At 46.2% G+C, this 21,551-nt stretch overlaps 1 protein-coding gene across 1 annotated transcript in view; it reads right to left on the reverse strand.

Moving 5' to 3' along the window:
* Positions 1-854: 854 nt before the first annotated feature.
* Positions 855-21,551, reverse strand: part of MAL2 (mal, T cell differentiation protein 2) — a 97,231-nt gene continuing 76,534 nt past the window's right edge. The window contains exon 4 of the mRNA XM_063924466.1: positions 855-1,323. Coding sequence (XP_063780536.1) covers positions 1,252-1,323 — 72 coding nt within the window. The 3' untranslated portion in view covers positions 855-1,251. The remainder of the gene's footprint in view (positions 1,324-21,551) is intronic.

Consider the following 21,551-nt stretch of genomic DNA (forward strand, 5'->3'; position numbering starts at 1 on the left):
TTAGGGAGGCCGATCCCAGGATTTAGGCCAAAAAACGTTCGGGATTGCGGGATTTACCTACCCCATTGTTTGTTTGTTTGTTTTTTTATGCCAGGCAGCGTCGAGTGTCCTCAGGAGGCTCTGACACTGCCCGGCTCCCCCTGCCCCCGGCAGTGCATACTGCGCATTGTGACATGATGTCAGAGGTCACGCTGCGCAGTCTGATGACAGCCACCCGGATCGCAACTCACAGCCTGAGATGGTGAGTCTGACGCCAGCCGCCCGGACTGCGGCTCCCACCCACGATGGTAAGTATTTGTGTGGGCTGGGCTGGTCTTCAACCCAATCCCGCAATTGACCTTTTTCCAATCCCGCACCTACAGAACTATGATGGGGGTACCAAATCCACGCTCCTTGCAATTAAGCTACCGTAAAATTGTACGGTTGGCAAAGCTGATTAGACAAGCCTTGGCACCCACCCAGTCTTCTCCAATGACAACCTTTCAGTGAGCACTATTAAACCTCAAATGCAATGCTGGCGAGGGTGCCACATGACCTGGAGGACTTCTATGGATGTAAGCTGTCACTAGCAGGACCCTCGCTACCGTCTGTCTCACATCTGCACACTCTCTCTGCAAACCTCCTATTACTTGGTCAGTAGTATGACTTGTCATACTGACTGTATGGCCTTGCTGAGTTTGTGGCGTTATCAATAAAATGACGATGATGATGAAGATTTGGCCCCCAGTTCTACAAACTGTTGGGGGAGAATTTATTGGATTAAAGGCACTTCCAGCTGGAGCTCCCAACTGCAGCGTCATATACAGAAAAACCAGAGCTAGCAACCTCACAATACTGCAAAACTGTGAGCGGTGTCATTTTATTCGTAAAAAAGCCGTGTTTATTTTATTTTTACAAAATTCCATATATTTTTTTTCAATTATTATTCTTTTATTGTAAAATTCCCGCAACACACATACATGAACAGCACTTCCCACTGCCAGAATGGACGTGCACCTAGGAGAATCTTAAATTAAAATATACAGCAGATGTATTTCACCTCTCCCCTTTCTACAGTTTTTGGGAGACCGGGATTCACGTCCCACTGCCGGCTGGTGTGCGCTCCAGAAACCAGTCCTTTCAGGCTGTAACGTCTCTGTGCCGGAGAAACAATCCCATTTTCTTGTACCATTATAGAACATTCCCGCTCCTCAGATCCATTCCCTCGTATTAGATTCCAGCGTGTCTATCAGGTCCGGCTTGTCCGTGTAATTACGATTTCCATCTGCGGAACCCAAGCACCATACTGCAACCATAGCAAACGGTGACTGCGAAAGCGAATATCTAAAACGGGAACAGAAGCAGCAGAGACTCAGTCGTTTCATACAAAAATAAAACACGAAAATCTCCAATCGATGCTTTGACTTGTACAAGTAAACGTCAGACTGAAGTTATTATCGTGGAGACAATTACATGTACTGTAACCAAGTGATCTGTTATTAAACCAAAATATTTGATAAACACGGAGTCTTTATTTTATAAGATTTTATTTTCTACTGTAAAAGTTTTACATATTGTGTATGTTTGGCGCAGGTGATCCAGGCGATGTTTACAATACAAACCTGTTTGCACACCTGAACAATCAGTTCTGCTCGAAGCTGTCTAGCGATAGATCGCTGCCAACCCCCCCTTTGTGTACCAGACACAGAGGATGTTGCAGAGATGGTTGCAAAATGGGAGTATTTCAGCCCATACAGTATGTAAAGCCACACAAAAATAATAATTAACTTTCCACCTGCAACAAACCATGCAGCAATGCAGGGGGGCATATGCATTCATTGTGTTTGCATCCAGGGTAAATACTGTCTGTTCTTGCATGTAGCCCACAACTTTTTTTTGACACTGCAATTTAGATCTGAGCTAGGACACGCCCCTCCCACATCACATCTCTCTGCACGTTACATCTGCCCCCACCTGCAGTGCTATGTGGTTTTGCCGATGTGCAATAATACTTGATCAGTACAATACAGTCACCTGCATGTTTAATGATTGCATTCAGTTAGCATTGTTTGCAGAGCTCCACAGTCATAACCTCAGATTTGTTCTTACATCAAGGGAATGATTTAGAGGTTGCACGCAAGTGCACTTGCTCTGCGCATATGTGAATCTTGCGCAATATGTACTGGTAAGCTAGATGTTTTGGAAACCACAGCGCACAATAGGTTGCTCTGGTAAGCACTAAGTGGTGTACAGCAGAATGTCCTGTGCCAACACAAGCCATGCCATGCGCTAATGACCCTTTGACCCACTGCCAGAATGGGCGTTCACCTGGAATAATCTTAAAATTCTAATATACTGTCTTGATTATACTGTCCACAAGCGGAAAGAGTTAACTAATCGCTAAGTATGGGGAAGCTTCTCTCAGCCAATAGGGCTGCCAGCCCTGTGATTAGGACATACATAAATACATCTTAAGTTTAAATTCTTTTCGGAATGGTAGGTTAGGACAGTACAAGGCTGCTGGAGAGAACAACTTGCTGAAATGCATAATCTCTGATACTCATGTGTGCGCCCAGTAATAAAGTGAGTGGATACAGTATCTCCTCCCATAGAACGCGGGTCCAAGTGGGAGATTCATGGTGTGCGTCGCCACAAATCTGGTCATTTTACTCCCGCCCCCCCCCCCCTATGCCATAATTTCAGCTATTGCGCAATATACCGTGAATCACGTCACCAATACCAAATAGGTTGGTATACTCTCCTGGGAGACTCCCGGACATTCCAGGAGACCACATATGCATGGTCAGGATCAGGTAATCCGACTGCTCACAGCAGCACAGAGTATTTGAGATGCTGACTGATGCAAGCAGTAACCCAGAGACTAAAGGGTCATATTTATCACAATCCGCATTGTTAATGTGGATTTGAGAAATATTTTTTGCTCAAATCACAATGTGAAAAATAAGATTTTACTCACCGGTAAATCTATTTCTCGTAGTCCGTAGTGGATGCTGGGAACTCCGAAAGGACCATGGGGAATAGCGGCTCCGCAGGAGACTCGGCACAACTAAAGAAAGCTTTTAGGTCACCTGGTGTGCACTGGCTCCTCCCACTATGACCCTCCTCCAAGCCTCAGTTAGGACACTGTGCCCGGACGAGCTGACATAATAAGGAAGGATTTTGAATCCCGGGTAAGACTCCAACCAGCCACACCAATCACACCGTATAACTCGTGATACTATACCCAGTTTAACAGTATGAAAACAACTGAGCCTCTCAACAGATGGCTCAACAATAACCCTTTAGTTAACAATAACTATGTACAAGTATTGCAGACAATCCGCACTTGGGATGGGCGCCCAGCATCCACTACGGACTACGAGAAATAGATTTACCGGTGAGTAAAATCTTATTTTCTCTGACGTCCTAGTGGATGCTGGGAACTCCGAAAGGACCATGGGGATTATACCAAAGCTCCCAAACGGGCGGGAGAGTGCGGATGACTCTGCAGCACCGAATGAGAGAACTCAAGGTCCTCCTCAGCCAGGGTATCAAATTAGTAGAATTTTGCAAACGTGTTTTCCCCTGACCAAGTAGCAGCTCGTCAAAGTTGTAAAGCCGAGACCCCTCGGGCAGCCGCCCAAGATGAGCCCACCTTCCTTGTGGAATGGGCTTTTACTGATTTAGGATGCGGCAGTCCAGCCGCAGAATGCGCCAGCTGAATTGTGCTACAAATCCAGCGAGCAATAGTCTGCTTAGAAGCAGGAGCACCCAGTTTGTTGGGTGCATACAGGATAAATAGCGAGTCAGTTTTCCTGACTCTAGCCGTCCTGGAAACATAAATTTTCAAGGCCCTGACTACGTCCAGTAACTTGGAATCCTCCAAGTCCCTAGTAGCCGCAGGCACCACAATAGGTTGGTTCAAGTGAAAAGCTGATACCACCTTAGGGAGAAACTGGGGACGAGTCCTATCCATATGGAAAATCAGATAAGGGCTTTTACATGACAAAGCTGCCAATTCTGACACACGCCTGGCTGAAGCCAAGGCCAATAACATGACCACTTTCCACGTGAGATATTTTAGATCCACGGTTTTAAGTGGCTCAAACCAATGTGATTTTAAGAAACTCAACACCACGTTGAGATCCCAAGGTGCCACTGGAGGCACAAACGGGGGCTGAATATGCAGCACTCCTTTCACAAACGTCTGAACTTCAGGTAGTGAAGCTAGTTCTTTCTGGAAGAAAATCGACAGAGCCGAGATCTGTACCTTAATGGAGCCTAATTTCAGGCCCATAGTCACTCCTGCTTGTAGGAAATGCAGAAATCGACCTAGTTGAAATTCCTCTGTTGGGGCCTTTTTGGCCTCACACCAAGCAACATACTTCCGCCATATGCGGTGATAATGCTTTGCAGTTACATCTTTCCTGGCTTTAATCAGCGTAGGAATGACTTCCTCTGGAATGCCCTTTTCCTTCAGGATCCGGCGTTCAACCGCCATGCCGTCAAACGCAGCCGCGGTAAGTCTTGGAACAGACAGGGCCCCTGCTGCAGCAGGTCCTGTCTGAGCGGCAGAGGCCATGGGTCCTCTGAGATCATCTCTTGAAGTTCCGGGTACCACGCTCGTCTTGGCCAATCCGGAACCACGAGTATTGTTCTTACTCCTCGTTTTCTTATTATTCTCAGTACCCTTGGTATGAGAGGCAGAGGAGGGAACACATAAACTGACTGGTACACCCACGGTGTCAATAGAGCGTCCACAGCTATCGCCTGAGGGTCCCTTGACCTGGCGCAATATCTCTCTAGTTTTTTGTTTAGGCGGGACGCCATCATGTCCACCTGTGGCCGTTCCCATCGATTTACAATCAGCGTGAAGACTTCTGGATGAAGTCCCCACTCTCCCGGGTGGAGGTCGTGCCTGCTGAGAAAGTCTGCTTCCCAGTTGTCCACTCCCGGAATGAACACTGCTGACAGTGCCAGTACGTGATTTTCCGCCCATCGGAGAATCCTTGTGGCTTCCGCCATTGCCATCCTGCTTCTTGTGCCGCCCTGTCGATTTACATGGGCGACTGCCGTGATGTTGTCTGACTGGATCAGTACCGGCTGGTGTAGAAGCAGGGATTTTGCCTGACTTAGGGCATTGTAAATGGCCCTTAGTTCCAGAATATTTATGTGTAGGGAAGTCTCCTGACTCGACCATAGTCCTTGGAAGTTTCTTCCCTGTGTGACTGCCCCCCAGCCTCGAAGGCTGGCATCCGTGGTCACCAGGACCCAGTCCTGTATGCCGAATCTGCGGCCCTCTAGAAGATGAGCACTCTGCAGCCACCACAGCAGAGACACCCTGGTTCTTGGAGACAGGGTTATTAGGCGATGCATCTGAAGATGCAAACCGGACCATTGGTCCAACAGGTCCCACTGAAAGATTCTGGCATGGAACCTGCCGAAAGGAATTGCTTCGTAAGAAGCCACCATCTTTCCCAGGACCCGCGTGCAGTGATGCACCGATACCTGTTTTGGTTTCAGGAGGTCTCTGACTAGAGAGGACAGCTCCTTGGCTTTCTCCTCCGGGAGAAACACTTTTTTCTGGACTGTATCCAGAATCATACCCAGGAACAGTAGACGTGTCGTCGGAACCAGCTGTGATTTTGGAATATTCAGAATCCAACTGTGCTGGTGTAGCACCTCCTGAGATAGTGCTACTCCCACCAACAACTGCTCCTTGGACCTCGCCTTTATTAGGAGATCGTCCAAGTACGGGATAATGAAAACTCCCTTTCTTCGAAGGAGTATCATCATTTCCGCCATTACCTTGGTAAACACCCTCGGTGCCGTGGAGAGTCCAAACGGCAGCGTCTGGAATTGGTAATGGCAATCCTGTACCACAAATCTGAGGTACTCCTGGTGAGGATAGTAAATGGGGACATGCAGGTAAGCATCCTTGATGTCCAGGGATACCATGTAATCCCCCTCGTCCAGGCTTGCAATAACCGCCCTGAGCGATTCCATCTTGAACTTGGATTTTTTTATGTATGTGTTCAAGGATTTCAAATTTAAAATGGGTCTCACCGAACCGTCCGGTTTCGGTACCACAAACAGTGTGGAATAGTAACCCCGTTCTTGTTGAAGTAGGGGCACCTTGATTATCACCTGCTGGGAATACAGCTTGTGAATTGCCGCTAGCACAGCCTCCCTGTCTGAAGGAGTAATCGGCAAGGCAGATTTTAGGAACCGGTGGGGTGGAGACGCCTCGAATTCCAGTTTGTACCCTTGAGATACTATTTGCAGGATCCAGGGATCCACCTGTGAGCGAGCCCACTGATCGCTGAAATTTTTGAGGCGGCCCCCCACCGTACCTGGCTCCGCCTGTGGAGCCCCACCGTCATGCGGCGGACTTGGAAGAAGCGGGGGAGGACTTTTGCTCCTGGGAACCTGCTGTTTGTTGCAGCCTTTTCCCCCTACCTCTGCCTCTGGACAGAAAGGACCCGCCTTTTCCACGCCTGTTTTTCTGAGTACGAAAGGACTGTACCTGATAAAACGGCGCCTTTTTAGGCTGTGAGGGAACATGGGGTAAAAATGCTGACTTCCCAGCAGTTGCTGTGGAAACTAGGTCCGAGAGACCATCCCCAAATAACTCCTCACCCTTATAAGGCAAAACTTCCATGTGCCTTTTTGAATCTGCATCCCCTGTCCACTGGCGAGTCCATAAGCCTCTCCTAGCAGAAATGGACAATGCACTTATTTTAGATGCCAGCCGGCAGATCTCCCTCTGTGCATCTCTCATGTATAAGACTGAGTCTTTTATATGCTCTGTCAAAGTCAGAAAAATGTCTCTATGCACGTTGCCATATTTGCACCGCACACTGGTCCGCGCTGCGCATGCGTACGCTCTCCCGTGAAGGCGCATACCCGCAATAGCGTGCACTCGCAGGCGCGGTATGCGTATTTACGGTAGAGTTTATGTAGTCGTAGCGTGCGACTCATTCGTTACATATTTTCACAATTAATGTAGTTTATAGATCATGATCCCTTTGATAGTTTCTGAAAGTTTGGTTAATATAGAAGGTCCCTGTTTAAAGGAATCCCTCTTTGTATTGTACGAAGGGTCTAACAGGAATCATACAGCAGTGTTTGGTACCCATCGGAAGAGTATTTAATTAGTAATATTCCGGTGTTGGTTTGGAGCGTATTAATCGCTCGTGCGAATAGTTATGGACATAAGAAGTTTATGTCCATTTCTATTATTTACTCATACTCAGGTATGCGGCGGGAAACCCAGTTTCCCACCCACCTGAGCTGTTGGAAATCGTCACAGCCCACCTGTATGAATCACCCTATGACCTTTTGTTGTGATACAGGGCCGAATTCCTTCGGCCAATGGACAATGGGATTATAGGGACTATGAGATTGCATTGTGTGTGGGGCATAAATAGGCGGGCCGACCATATCCAACTTCACTCTCTCATCAACGGTTATCTGCTGATAGCCGGGAGCTGGATATCGAGGCGCATGCGATCATACCCTTTGTGCGTAAGTTTTCTCTCCGTAATCATTGTCTTTCTGTGAGCCAATTTCTCTCATCTCTCTCTCTCTCTCCTCTTTTCTCTTATATCTCTCATAGTATTGTATTGTATTGCATTTAGGTCAGAGTAGTATTGTCTTTTTGTATTTGTTGTTTAGTTCTGTGGTTAGGAAGTCTCTGTTATATTGTAGTGTATCATTTGTACTGTTATCCCCTTTATACAAGTATATTAGAGATAATACAGTTAATAGGCTTTGGACCCTAAACCAGTATCTGTGTATTTTCTATAGTGTTAAGTGTTCACTTGAGCGTCGGTGTTGCTCAAGCAGCTTTTTAGTTAGTCAGGTTACACAAGGTTGCACTTACACCCTGTATTCACATTAAGGTATTCTGTGTATTTCATTAGTATAAGGTCTAGACATAAAGGTATAGCATTGTGAGCGTCTGCACCGCTGGTGACCTCCTCGTGGTCTCGAGCGTAAGCTACGCCATAGCGAATCATTACTCTAGTCATAGCCAATAACGTGTCCTGTGATCACTGGGCCGCGAGCGAACGTGACGCTTGAGCGTCTCGCCTACGGCTGAGCGATCGTTACGCAGATAGCGTACCCTTACGGTACTTCTTAAGCAAACAGCGTACAGTGTTCTTAGACTTCATAAAGGGTTGTTTATACGACAAGGGAATTTAGTATTGTCAATTGGGGACTCGTCCGATCCTTCTCATATCTGCACTAGGTAGATCAGCAGACATTATCCCTCCAGCAAAGGGTGGGAGGTTGTCTCGCAGTGCTGACGGGATAAGCGTCTGCTTCGCTTAGATAAAGAGTGCTGAAGGAATCCGGGAACCGGAAGTAAGAACAAAACGCTTGTGTCTTTTAAAACTGTTTTATTTCTCTTCTGTCTTGCGTATACACGCACGCATACATTTATCTGCATTTCTTTTTCAATTTCGTATATCACTATTCCTGTTTGCCAATTTTTATAGTTGATAGAAAGTGCTAAAAAGAGATTTGCTGTTATTTCATAGTAAAGGTAATAGTTAAAGTATAGAACAACACACGATTTGTCTAGGAGACAAGGCAGTCAGTGTGGATTGCGGTAGATGATCAGGGATCATTTACATTGATAAAAGTATATATTGTGTTACGGTGGATCTTTGCATTGCGTACACGTGTCGCTAACAAAGACTAGCGTACGCAATCCAAAAGGCAGACGCACGCAGCGTACATTACGCAACGTAGCGTCCGGTTACGCTCACGTAGCTCAAGTCACGAAAAGTTGAATTAGCGCAAAGCGATAATTAGCGCAAAGGCGATAAGTAACGCACAGCGGTAGATAACGCGAAGCGGTAAATAACGCAAATCTATTTTTGGAAAAATCTGAAATTTAGTTTAACAGATCCTGCTCCTAATTGGTAACACTGTTGGACTGAAGACAATTTCTGCGCAGAAATAGATATAGAAACAAAGTGTACATGTGTTGAGTGAGTGTGTTTTTATCACATAAGTTTATATAACTTAGAGGTTGAACCAAAAGGAAAGTCGGGTACTCGTCAAGGGACATACGTGTAAGTGACATATACGGTGGCTAGGGAGGCATCCCTGGTTAAATAATATTTGAGCATTAGAGTATAGCGGACCACAAGGTAACAAGACCAGGAGGTCGTAAGGTACTAAAAAGGTCCGCTATAAAAGTCCAGTGGCACAACCCCTGGGGGCGTTGGTGCAGAACCCATATAGGCCATAAGCTCTTGCTGAAGGAATCGCGGCCGGAAACATCGATTCCATTAAATCTCTCAGTACATAACAGGTAGTGCTTATGTACTGAACGATTGGACCGCACGTAATTGTGTGCAGTAGTTAGTAATCTGACCTAATACCATTAGAGTAAAGTGGTCACAAACGCTATTTGTACATTCTGACGTGATTTGTGCAATTTTTTATTTTTAAAGGGAAGTTCGCTGGTCACTCAGGAACTATCTAACAACCCCACCTTTACTGGAAAGAGTAAGTGTCCTGCGGGTAACCCTCATATGTTCCAGTAAACAGAAGGTTTTTGGTAGGGCCCTGTATCGAGTACGCCAGCACCACGTCGGTGTGATCAGGTCGTATTGGTCGAGGTGGGCGAGTGAGTGGGGTACTCGGTAAACCGCCACCGCCGGCCTACTGTGGAGTAATTTGGTTGTCTGTAAAGGCTTGCTGAAAACCTTGATACAGAAATCCAAGGAGGACTAAGCAACACCTGCAGACTATGGGGGCCAGTTGCTCAGGTAGGGGGCGATCAACCTTGGTTCAGGTTGATTCTGTGAACCGACCAGTTGGGTCGGCACGATATGTAATGTGTGAAAAATATGGAAGTCACACCGAATCTTTATGTGATGAATGGGAGAGAATGACTGTACAAGACAGGGACAAATTCCCAAGAATAGGTAGCTTTAGTCCAGAAGTGTTACAAAATTTAAGGAGGAGGATATGTCTCGTAAAATCAACAAAGAGACGAATTCAACATCATGATTATTTACAGTTATGGCACCAGGAAGGTGAGATACAGAGAGGTTTGGCTCTGGCGGCAGGATCTGGGGCAGTCAGGAAGCTGATAGCCACAGCTCCTCCTCCACCATACATTGCAGGAGAGAAGTTGATTGCGGAGAGAAACGCACTGGGTTGTAAAACACAAACTCTTAGTAACCCTGTAAATGTTAATGATGTTAACCAAATAACTCATGCAAGTATTAACCCGTGCAAGATGTACCCTGTTTTGAACCTTCCTCAGGAGTGTGATCAAGAAGAAGATTCGGCAACAATTTCAGCTCTCTCTCTTGCAGCCACCATAGCAGAGACCACAGTAGGCACAGCAACACCCACGAGATTAGTGAAAGCCCCTAGCGGAGGGATAGGTGAGGTCGTGTCAACGGGTAAGTACGGCACCATGCACTACACTGAAACAATTGTACCACAACAAGCAGTAGAATCTACACAGGAAGAGGCTGTTAGAATTGCTCCTGTAAGGGTAATAGCAGTTCCCAATGGAAAAACAGATGTGTCTGGAGCCACTCCCATAAGGAACATTGCCATGTACACTCCATTTTCCAGAATGGAATTAAGAACAATAGTGTCCGAATTTCCTGACCCCAGGAAGGACTTAGTTGCTAGCCAAAAATACATCAGGGATCTAGGTAACACTGTAGAACCCAACAACAAGGATTGGCAGATACTGCTAAGAGCTTGTTTACCTTCCAATGTCGACGCAACTCAATTTTTAGCTGACTGTGCATTGGATAAAGATGTACCGCTTACCGACGTGTACAACAAGGACAATGTAAAAAGGATAAATTTACAGCTAAAGGAGTATTTCCCAGCCGTTGTTAAATGGAACAAGATATTTTCCATTAAGCAAAAGGAGTCCGAAACGGCAACAGAATATTTTCACCGGGCACTATTAGAAATGGCAAAGTACACTGGTATAGAAGACATTAAGACCAACCCAAACCATCGAGAAGTAGCAGTATCTGTACTGATGGATGGTTTGAAAGAAACATTAAAAGCTAGGGTACAGACCACACAACCATGTTGGCGAGGTCTGTCAGTGTCCACATTGAGAGAGGCTGCTATTGATCACGACAGAAACATCACTAGGCACAGGGAGTCGCAAAGTGATAAGTTGATGTCCGTAAGTATACAGGCGCTGACCACAAGGCAGCCTGCGTATGTACCACCGAATCCTGTGGGTAAGGCAAGTGTAATAACATGTTTTTCTTGTAACAGACCGGGACACTATGCACGAGAATGTAGAACAAAGAGTGTACAAAGATCTTTTCAACCCCCTAGACAACGACACGACACACGACATTGGGAGCAGGGTCCACAGAGGCGGAGTTTTGAGCCACATACAGGGGAAACAAAAAGATATCCCCCGAACAGAGATTGGCATGCCTCTGGTAGTTCCCAGCTAACCCCCGCACAAGTAGTCGCTGCCAGCGGGATTCAGGGAGGTCAGCATACCCAATAGGGGTGTGGCCATACCTGTAATCTGCACCCAGTTAAGTTGATTGCTAGTCTTGGAAGCGAACCAGAGATTGCAATCAATGTAGCTGGTAAAACTTTAAACTTTCTTGTAGACACAGGGGCGGCCAAGTCAGTGATAAATTCGACAGTGGGCATGAGAACCACTGGTAGGACAATTCCAGCCATGGGAGTAACAGGAGTAGTCCAGCACTACCCTGTTAGCAAACCAGCCGAGATTACAATAGGGCCTTTGCATACCAAGCATTCCTTTTTGCTGGCTGCATCGGCACCAACTAATCTCCTGGGTAGAGACTTACTATGTAAAATGGGTTGCGTCATTTATTGTACTCCTGAAGGTGTATTCTTGGACATTCCTGAGAATCACGCTCAGGAGGTACGAGACATGTTAGACTCCCCATCAAAATTAATGTCACATTCCATTATGACAAATAGGAATCCATCCCAAGTAAAAGAGATGACATCTCAGATACCAGAGTCACTTTGGACAAAAGATGGACAGGACACTGGATTAATGGCAAACGTAGCTCCAGTAGTTGTACAAGTAAAAGATGGTAGGATAGCTCCAAAAATCCCACAGTATCCTCTGAAGCCAGAGGTGGAGTTAGGAGTTTTCCCAGTAATAGAGCGCTTGCTGCAACAGGGCATTCTGGTAAGAACGTCCAGCACAGCAAATAGTCCCATCTTCCCTGTTAAAAAGAGTGGGGGGAGGGGTTACAGGCTAGTGCAGGATCTAAGGGGGATTAACAAAATAGTTGAGAGTCAGTTCCCCGTAGTGCCTAATCCAGCTGTCATCCTAATGCAAATTCCTCCCACTGCCAAATTTTTCACTGTTATTGACCTCTGCTCCGCTTTCTTTTCGGTACCTCTACACCCTGACAGCCAATATTTGTTTGCATTCACATACAGAGGAGTCCAATACACATGGACTCGGTTACCCCAAGGTTTCATAGATAGTCCAAGTATATTTTCTCAGGCTTTGCATGATTGTTTACAGTCTTTCCAACCGGAGAGTGGATCAGTGTTGATACAGTACGTGGATGATCTACTACTGTGTTCTGATTCATTGGAGGCATCCCTGAAGGATACGAAACAGCTCCTGTTTCATCTTTCAGACACAGGTCACAAGGTTTCCAAAGACAAGTTACAATTATGCCAAACTAAGGTAAAATATTTGGGACACTGTCTAACACAAGGACTGAGACACCTGACCGCTGATAGAATCCAAGCCATTAGAGACATGACACTGCCACAAACCCAGCAACAGATCAGGACGTTTCTAGGAATGTGTGGGTATTGCCGTAATTGGATCCCAGGGTTTTCCATATTGGCGCTACCTCTGCAGGAAATGGTCTCTTCAAACAAACCTGATCGGATTTCGCATACAGACAAATCCGAAACAGCATTTGAGAGACTTAAGCAATGCCTAACGCAGGCACCAGCACTAGGTATGCCAGACTATGGGAAACCCTTTGAACTATACGGAACAGAAAGTGCTGGGTGCGCAGCAGGTGTACTAACCCAAAAACACGGTGACGCCAGCAGGCCAGTTGCATACTACAGCGCTCAACTAGATACGGTAGCGCGATCCCTCCCCACATGCTTGCGTAGCGTTGCGGCGATAGCATTGCTAGTGACGAAAAGCGAAGATGTCGTGCTAGGCCACAACCTCACAATCCATACACCGCATGCGGTATCTGCCTTATTGAATTCTGCCCAAACCAGACACGTCTCATCTGCAAGGTTTACAAGATGGGAATTGGCATTAATGGCCCCAGTAAACATCACCATAAGGAGATGCAGTGCATTAAACCCTGCAACATTTCTCCCAGGTGTGCCTGGTCAGACACAAAGGGTGGAAGGTGAGAGTGATGGGGAAGGAGGATTTAATGCAAAGGAAGATACACATGATTGTATGGAATATTTGACCCAAAATTTTACCGCAAGGCCTGACATCAGTGACAATCCACTGGAAGATGCAGAACTCACGTTCTACACGGACGGTAGTTGTCATAGACAGTCAGACTCGGGAGACTTGTGTACTGGATACGCAGTCGTAGATGACCAAGACACCATAGAAGCGGAACCGCTAGGCCCACCTCACTCAGCCCAGGTTGCTGAACTGGTCGCCCTAACCAGAGCATGTGAATTGGCTAAGGGTAAGTCTGCCAATATCTACACCGATTCTAGATACGCCTTCGGGGTAGTACATGATTTCGGAGCGCTATGGCGTCTCAGAAATTTCATGACGGCAGCTGGTACACCGATAGCGCATGCAGCTTATATAAAAAGGCTTCTAACAGCGATACAGGAACCCGACAGAGTGGCTGTTATCAAATGTAAAGCACATACATATAGTCAAGACCCAGTGTCACTTGGTAACAGCCGAGCAGACGAAGCCGCAAAGCTTGCAGCTGCTACCCCCATACGGACAGACACCACACAACTGATGGTATTTAATACCATCAACACACAAAAGTTGTGTGAGATGCAGAATTTGTGTTCCACACAGGAAAGAGCAGTCTGGAAGGCAAAGGGATATGGCCAGGAGTCCTCAGGGCTCTGGACGGATGGACATGGTAAACCAGTGGCCCCCAGGGCATACCTTCCATGTCTGGCTGAAGCAGCTCACGGGCTGACTCATCTAGGCAAGGAGGGGATGTGCAAATTGGTAAGAGCATACTGGTGCGCCCCAGGATTCTCCTCTCATGCGAGTAAAAGAGCAATGTCATGCCTTACCTGTCTGAGAAAGAATATTGGAAAAGCAATACCTACAGAACCATCCCATATCCCACCTGCCGGCGGCCCTTTCCAGGTAATACAAATTGACTTCATTCAATTACCCCCATGTCGAAAGTTGAAATATGTACTTGTCTGTATAGATGTTTTCTCGAATTGGGTCGAAGCTTTTCCAGCAGCTACAAATACCGCTATGTTTACAGCTAAGAAAATTGTGCAGGAATTTGTATGTAGATATGGTATCCCTAGAATCATTGAAAGTGATAGGGGTACCCATTTTACAGGTGATGTCTTTCAAGGAATGTGTAAATTAATGGGTATTGATAGCAAGCTGCACACTCCGTACCGTCCACAGGCGAGTGCGAAGGTCGAAAGAGTGAACAGCACTATTAAAAATAAATTGAGTAAAGTAATGGCAGAGACAGGATTGACGTGGCCAGAAGCTTTACCCATTGTTTTGTATAGCATCAGAACCACTCCCAGGTCCCCTCTTAATCTGTCTCCTTTTGAAATCTTGTTTGGTCGACAACCGCATGTCATGATTAACCCTCAGGATGATTTGAAATGTAACAATGAAGTAACTGTAAAGTACTTGATTAACATGAGTAAGCAGTTGAGGAGTCAAAATGATAATCTGAAGTTGGTGATTCCTGATTTACCAGATAGTAATTGTCATGACATTGAACCTGGGGATTATGTAATGATACGAAATTTTCTACGCTCAGGTTGTCTTATTGATAGATGGGAAGGACCATACCAGGTCTTATTGACTAGCACCACAGCATTGAAGGTTGCTGAGAGAGAGACTTGGGTCCATTCATCCCACTGCAAAAAGGTTGCTGATCCAGAGAAGTCCCGTGATAAGGAACAGATGGTAGAGGTTGTATCACTGGAGTGTCTGTTCCAGGAGGACTGAGGTGGCACCTGAGCCTTGAAGATCGATAGCAGCTGTCGACTCCCCTCTCCCTTTTATTGTTTTTCTCCACTTCCCATCCCCTCTCCCTTAAAATTTCTTTTTCCCCCTTCTCATTCTTCTCTATTTCCTCCTCAAAGATGGACTTGCCCCAAGAGACTGTGACCCGGATTTTGATGTTAACCATGATGTTGACCAGAGCAGTCTGTTCCGGCGAGAGTACCATAGAGGTCGAGAGAGGTTCTGGAATGGGTTCCGATTATGATGATGGAGGCGTAGTTTTCCAAGATCAACCAAACCAACAAGCAAAGGCGAGTATCAGAAAACGATCCGATAGAAGAAATTGTGATGGATTGTTAGCTGAAGAAAATTGTATCTGTAGGCTCTGTGATAATCTGGTTGAAGATGGATGCATAAAGAAATGCCAGTCCAGTTTTAATATCCATATGGACCGGCATCCATTGAGTGACTATCACTCCTTAGTGGGTAACGTGTTAAACCAAACAGATTGTTGGGTATGCTCTCAAGTACCTCAGGGTCACAGCAAATCAGGGCTAGTACCATTTCCTTTAACGTTAGGGGAGGTACTTGAGCTAAGTGGTGGGAGACCGGTGGACCGGAGGTTTAACATCTCCAGCCCTCCTAGTTTGAAGCTCCACCAATACCATGTGGATAGGTCCCTCTTATGTTTCAACATCTCCAATCCCAGAAAACCGGGAAATTGGGAAGTGTCATGGAGCAACCTTACCATGACCTTTTCACACAGAGCAGATAGAATGCCTACAGATACAGAGCTCGTACGCCACATAGCCAGTAGAGGAAAATCTTTCCGGTATCGATATACCTTAGGAAATAGGATTACTAGAGTTGGAGAGGTATCACCAGGATACTGTGCACATATCGTACAAACTGATACGTGCATTAAGCAGATGGAAGAATTAGGGTCAGGAGATTTCACCTGGAAGGTTTGTAACATGGTCATGTCCTTCTCCGTCCCTTATGTTCTTCCCGATGATGCATATTTCATATGCGGGAGAAAGGCGTACAAGTGGCTTGCCCCAAACTCTGAAGGATTGTGTTATATTGGAAAGGTATTGCCTGAAGTGATGACTGTTACACATGACAAAATGAAGGACATACACCGTGGTGCCCAAGCTCCTTATACTCACACTCATTACGAGCACCGAGTTAAAAGACAGCTGTCAGAAAGGTTAGAGCATCCGGCCTCTGATCTTATCCATGAATCCACCGGGATTCAGGTTCTGGTAGCGTTAGATTTCACTCGTACCGCTCGAGGAGTGATGAATTATAGATACATTTCCGCACTCGCCAATTTGTTAGATAATATCACTGAAATGTATGATGACACGTTTAGATACACTGGAAGAGAACTTCAAGCCTACAAAACAGAACTAGTTCAGCATAGGATGGTTCTTAATTATCTTACAGCAGTAACAGGCGGATATTGTGTTACATTGGCAACACAGTACGGCATAAAGTGTTGCACGTATATCACAAATAGCACCGAGGATCCGGTAGAGGTCATAGACCAAAAGATGGACGATATTCTCCAATTGAAGTGGGAATTTCGTCGAAAACACAATCTCACCCTTGCTGCTGTAGGTAATGAGCTGACTGGTTGGGTGTCATGGTTGAACCCGCGAAATTGGTTCTCCGGTTTAGGAGACTGGGCTCAAGGAGTCATAATGGATGTTGGAAAGTTTCTACTATGTATCTTGGGTGTCATTATATCGATTGGATTGATATTTAGATGCGGGCAGGCTTTAATGAGGTGCAAACAAAGTACAAAAGTGATGAGCTTGAGGAGTGAGGAAACCGTAATTAACCTGGATTTGATTTATGACCCAATGATAGAAACCAGGATGTGATGAAAATGCGATTATACGGTCCGTTTCTTTCACCTGTTTTTCTGCTTTTCTCCAAGATACAAAGACCCCCTTGGACGAGGAAGTTGACGAGACGCTGTACAGACAACAGACAAGCACCAAAGATGAAGTTCTGACAACCTATGATATGGACACTTGATGAACTTTGCCATGGATCCCCAGTTTCCCTAGTACTTTTAAACTCACGCTAGCCCAACATTTTTTGTAAATCTGATGGCTCAGACAAAGCTATTTGCTCACGCCCAAGGAGCAATACAGCGCAAAGAAGACGACTCTCAACAGATACCGAACACAACTTCAACGACAGATGTACATTTCCCTGACATAGAATATCATTGCATTTTCCATAAGTGTTCTTTATCTTCATCTCTTCAACCCTCAGGTAATGACACACATAGACGATAGGGAGTACAGGCACAGATATCAGCAACCACATACCTCCCCCATTCATGTATCATCAACTAAAATGTGCATCCCCATTTTGTTACAACTGAAAGCCGAAATGAGCTCGGTAGAGTTTGACAGCCCATCCACAGACCCTTAGTACGGGATAAGAAGGAATTCAAATGTATACTTCGCAATACCTCGAAGCTTGATTTACCACACGTACGGCACGATGATACATGACCCTCCAAACATGGACTCATACACACATGCTTCTACTTTCTCACTAGGTCATACCCTTTTCACACCTACTCCTCTCTTCTTCCTTACCCCACCATGGAAATCAATTAACCCCTGACTTACATTTTTCTCCTTAAATATTTTAGAAGGTGGCAGTTATTATTGACTGCCAAAGGGTGGACTGTCAAAGTCAGAAAAATGTCTCTATGCACGTTGCCATATTTGCACCGCACACTGGTCCGCGCTGCGCATGCGTACGCTCTCCCGTGAAGGCGCATACCCGCAATAGCGTGCACTCGCAGGCGCGGTATGCGTATTTACGGTAGAGTTTATGTAGTCGTAGCGTGCGACTCATTCGTTACATATTTTCACAATTAATGTAGTTTATAGATCATGATCCCTTTGATAGTTTCTGAAAGTTTGGTTAATATAGAAGGTCCCTGTTTAAAGGAATCCCTCTTTGTATTGTACGAAGGGTCTAACAGGAATCATACAGCAGTGTTTGGTACCCATCGGAAGAGTATTTAATTAGTAATATTCCGGTGTTGGTTTGGAGCGTATTAATCGCTCGTGCGAATAGTTATGGACATAAGAAGTTTATGTCCATTTCTATTATTTACTCATACTCAGGTATGCGGCGGGAAACCCAGTTTCCCACCCACCTGAGCTGTTGGAAATCGTCACAGCCCACCTGTATGAATCACCCTATGACCTTTTGTTGTGATACAGGGCCGAATTCCTTCGTCCAATGGACAATGGGATTATAGGGACTATGAGATTGCATTGTGTGTGGGGCATAAATAGGCGGGCCGACCATATCCAACTTCACTCTCTCATCAACGGTTATCTGCTGATAGCCGGGAGCTGGATATCGAGGCGCATGCGATCATACCCTTTGTGCGTAAGTTTTCTCTCCGTAATCATTGTCTTTCTGTGAGCCAATTTCTCTCATCTCTCTCTCTCTCTCTCTCTCTCTCTCTCCTCTTTTCTCTTATATCTCTCATAGTATTGTATTGTATTGCATTTAGGTCAGAGTAGTATTGTCTTTTTGTATTTGTTGTTTAGTTCTGTGGTTAGGAAGTCTCTGTTATATTGTAGTGTATCATTTGTACTGTTATCCCCTTTATACAAGTATATTAGAGATAATACAGTTAATAGGCTTTGGACCCTAAACCAGTATCTGTGTATTTTCTATAGTGTTAAGTGTTCACTTGAGCGTCGGTGTTGCTCAAGCAGCTTTTTAGTTAGTCAGGTTACACAAGGTTGCACTTACACCCTGTATTCACATTAAGGTATTCTGTGTACTTCATTAGTATAAGGTCTAGACATAAAGGTATAGCATTGTGAGCGTCTGCACCGCTGGTGACCTCCTCGTGGTCTCGAGCGTAAGCTACGCCATAGCGAATCATTACTCTAGTCATAGCCAATAACGTGTCCTGTGATCACTGGGCCGCGAGCGAACGTGACGCTTGAGCGTCTCGCCTACGGCTGAGCGATCGTTACGCAGATAGCGTACCCTTACGGTACTTCTTAAGCAAACAGCGTACAGTGTTCTTAGACTTCATAAAGGGTTGTTTATACGACAAGGGAATTTAGTATTGTCAGCTCTATGGTTAGCAGAATAGTGTCCCTGTCTAGGGTGTCAATATTTTCTGACAGGGAATCTGACCACGCAGCGGCAGCACTGCACATCCATGCTGACGCAATAGCTGGTCTAAGTATAATGCCCGAGTGTGTATATACAGACTTCAGGATCGCCTCCTGCTTTCTATCAGCAGGTTCCTTGAGGGCGGCCGTATCCGGAGACGGTAGTGCCACCTTTTTAGACAAACGTGTGAGCGCTTTATCCACCCTAGGGGGTGTCTCCCAACGTGACCTATCCTCTGGCGGGAAAGGGAACGCCATTAGTAACTTCTTAGAGATTACCAATCTTTTATCAGGGAAAGCCCACGCTTCTTCACACACTTCATTTAATTCTTCTGATGGGGGAAAAACTACGGGTAGTTTTTTCTCCCCAAACATAATACCCTTTTTAGTGGTACCTGGGTTTATATCAGAAATTTGTAACACCTCTTTCATTGCTTCAATCATGCAACGAATGGCCTTAGTGGACATCAGACTAGACTCATCGTCGTCGACACTGGTGTCAGTATCCGTGTCGACATCCGCGTCTGCCATCTGAGGTAGCGGGCGTTTTAGAGCCCCCGATGGCCTTTGAGACGCCTGGACAGGCACGAGCTGAGAAGCCGGCTGTCCCGCATTTGGCATGTCGTCAAATTTTTTGTGTAAGGAGTCGACACGTGCACGCAATTCCTTCCATAAGTCCATCCACTCAGGTGTCTGCCCCGCAAGGGGTGACATCCCTTCTATAGGCATCTGCTCCGCCTCCACATCATTATCCTCATCAAACATGTCGACACAGCCGTACCGACACACCGCACACACACAGGGAATGCTTTAACAGAGGACAGGACCCACAAAAGCCCTTTGGGGAGACAGAGTGAGAGTATGCCAGCACACACCAGAGCGCTATATAATGCAGGGACTAACTGAATTATGTCCCCTATAGCTGCTGTTATATATACTGCGCCTAAATTTAGTGGCCCCCCTCTCTTTTTTACCCTTTTCTGTAGTGTAGACTGCAGGGGAGAGCCAGGGAGCTTCCTTCCAGCGGAGCTGTGAGGGAGAAATGGCGCCAGTGTGCTGAAGGAGATAGCTCCGCCCCTTTTTCGCGGACTATTCTCCCGCTTTTTTATGGATTCTGGCAGGGGTAATTATCACATATATAGCCTCTGGGGCTATATATTGTGGTATTTTTGCCAGCCAAGGTGTTTTTATTGCTGCTCAGGGCGCCCCCCCCTAGCGCCCTGCACCCTCAGTGACCGGAGTGTGAAGTGTGTATGAGGAGCAATGGCGCACAGCTGCAGTGCTGTGCGCTACCTTGGTGAAGACTGATGTCTTCTGCCGCCGATTTTCCGGACCTCTTCTTGCTTCTGGCTCTGTAAGGGGGACGGCGGCGCGGCTCCGGGACCGAACACCAAGGCCAGTTCCATGCGGTCGATCCCTCTGGAGCTAATGGTGTCCAGTAGCCTAAGAAGCCCAAGCAGGTAGGTTCGCTTCTTCTCCCCTTAGTCCCTCGCTGCAGTGAGCCTGTTGCCAGCAGGTCTCACTGTAAAAATAAGATTTTACTTACCGATAAATCTATTTCTCGTAGTCCGTAGTGGATGCTGGGGACTCCGTCAGGGCCATGGGGGATTAGCGGCTCCGCAGGAGACAGGGCACAAAAATAAAGCTTTAGGATCAGGTGGTGTGCACTGGCTCCTCCCCCTATGACCCTCCTCCAAGCCTCAGTTAGGATACTGTGCCCGGACGAGCGTACACAATAAGGAAGGATTTTGAATCCCGGGTAAGACTCATACCAGCCACACCAATCACACCGTACAACTTGTGATCTGAACCCAGTTAACAGTATGACAAACGTAGGAGCCTCTGAACAGACGGCTCACAACAATAACAACCCGATTTTTTTGTAACAATAACTATGTACAAGTATTGCAGACAATCCGCACTTGGGATGGGCGCCCAGCATCCACTACGGACTACGAGAAATAGATTTATCGGTAAGTAAAATCTTATTTTCTCTGACGTCCTAGTGGATGCTGGGGACTCCGTCAGGACCATGGGGATTATACCAAAGCTCCCAAACGGGCGGGAGAGTGCGGATGACTCTGCAGCACCGAATGAGAGAACTCCAGGTCCTCTTTAGCCAGGGTATCAAATTTGTAGAATTTTATAAACGTGTTCTCCCCCGACCACGTAGCTGCTCGGCAGAGTTGTAATGCCGAGAC

This window comes from Pseudophryne corroboree, chromosome 5 (genome assembly GCF_028390025.1).
Source record: "Pseudophryne corroboree isolate aPseCor3 chromosome 5, aPseCor3.hap2, whole genome shotgun sequence".
Taxonomy (NCBI): domain Eukaryota; kingdom Metazoa; phylum Chordata; class Amphibia; order Anura; family Myobatrachidae; genus Pseudophryne; species Pseudophryne corroboree.